This window comes from Myotis brandtii, unplaced genomic scaffold (assembly GCF_000412655.1).
Source record: "Myotis brandtii unplaced genomic scaffold, ASM41265v1 scaffold679, whole genome shotgun sequence".
In the NCBI taxonomy this organism is placed as follows: domain Eukaryota; kingdom Metazoa; phylum Chordata; class Mammalia; order Chiroptera; family Vespertilionidae; genus Myotis; species Myotis brandtii.
In genome coordinates this window covers 1,297,592-1,298,928 of record NW_005370653.1, presented here as the reverse complement: position 1 = coordinate 1,298,928, position 1,337 = coordinate 1,297,592, and the positions used below count along the sequence as shown (strand labels likewise).

The following is a 1,337-nucleotide window of genomic DNA, read 5'->3' as shown; positions in this document are numbered from 1 at the left end:
GAGAGAAGGAGAGAGAGAAACATCCATGATGAGAGAGAATCATGGATCGGCTGCCTCCTGCATGCCCCCCACTGGGATGGAGCCCACAGCCTGGGCATGTGCCCTGACAGGGAATCGAACCATGACTCCTGGTTCATAGGTCAATGCTCACCCACTGAGCCGCGCCGGCCGGGCCAGAGATGGATTCGTAGGGTCCCCGAGAGGAGTGTGTGATCCTGGCTGATGCTTCTCACTCGTGTGGCTGCCTCGTCTTCACCCTGAAGCTGGGGTGCAGTGTTGTGAATGCAACTCGGACAAGTGTGAAGCCACGATTCGTGAGGGGCTCCCTCTCTAAGCAGCTGGAGAGGAACTCCACTGTGATGTCACTGGATTTGGGATGTCACTGGATTTGTGATGTCGCTGGATTTGTGAGGTGGGCAGTGAACGCCGGTCTGACCGCCTTTCCCTGCAGGCCTGGCGGTGGGACCCGCTGTCAGGTGGCTCTGTCCTGTGGTCCAGCCCCAGCTCAAGGGCCTCCCCGGAGCCCAGCTGGGCCAGCGGGGCCTGCAGCCTCTCCGCTTCCCCGCAGGTTCTCTTCAAGCTGCTCCTGGGCAGCGCGAAGTTCGGAGAAGCCGCCTTATTCCTGTCCGTCCTGGGCGTGTTTAACGTCCTCTTCATCTCCTGCGTCCCCGTCGTCCTCTACTTCACCCGCATCGAGTACTGGAGCCCTTTCTCCAACATCCCCTGGGGGCACCTGTGCGGATTCTCCGTCCTCCTGCTGAGTGAGTAGCGCACCGGCCCGGTCCCCGCCCGCGATCCCCGCCCGCAGTGACTGCGGAAAACACTGCGTGTATATAACAAACGCCCACATTCAACTCCCTGCTTTCCTTTTTATTTTTTAAAAATATATTTGTATTGATTTCAGAGAGGAAGGGAGAGGGGAGAGAGAGAAACATCGATGATGAGAGAGAATCATGGATCAGCTGCCTCCTACACGCCCCACACTGGGGATCGAGCCTGCAACCCGGGCATGTGCCCTGACAGGGAATGGAACTGTGACCTCCTGGTTCGTAGGTCGACGCTGAACCACTGAGCCACGCCGGCTGGACGCTGGTAACGTTTATTGAACACCGATAAGTGTCAGAGTTCAATAAATATGATCACCTATTATCATCATGAATGTCATTGTCATCGTTACTTGATAAAAGGCTGGTCTGGTGCGAGGCAGAAGTGCAACCAGGAGGTGCCTCTTCGTTTCAGTCTAAAAATGCAGACCCCAGCCTGGCCAGCGTGGCTCAGATGGCCGACCTAGGAACCAGGAGGTCACGGTTCGATTCCCCATCAGGGCCGTGGCCCAG

The 1,337-nt window shown here is 57.2% G+C and overlaps 1 protein-coding gene across 1 annotated transcript in view; it reads left to right on the top strand.

Moving 5' to 3' along the window:
• SLC35F3 (solute carrier family 35, member F3) overlaps positions 1-1,337 on the top strand; it is a gene marked incomplete at its 5' end in the record, with an annotated part of 19,310 nt that overhangs the window by 14,285 nt on the left and 3,688 nt on the right. The window contains one exon of the mRNA XM_005881360.2: positions 569-761. Within this exon, the coding sequence (XP_005881422.1) occupies positions 569-761 (193 nt within the window). The remainder of the gene's footprint in view (positions 1-568; positions 762-1,337) is intronic.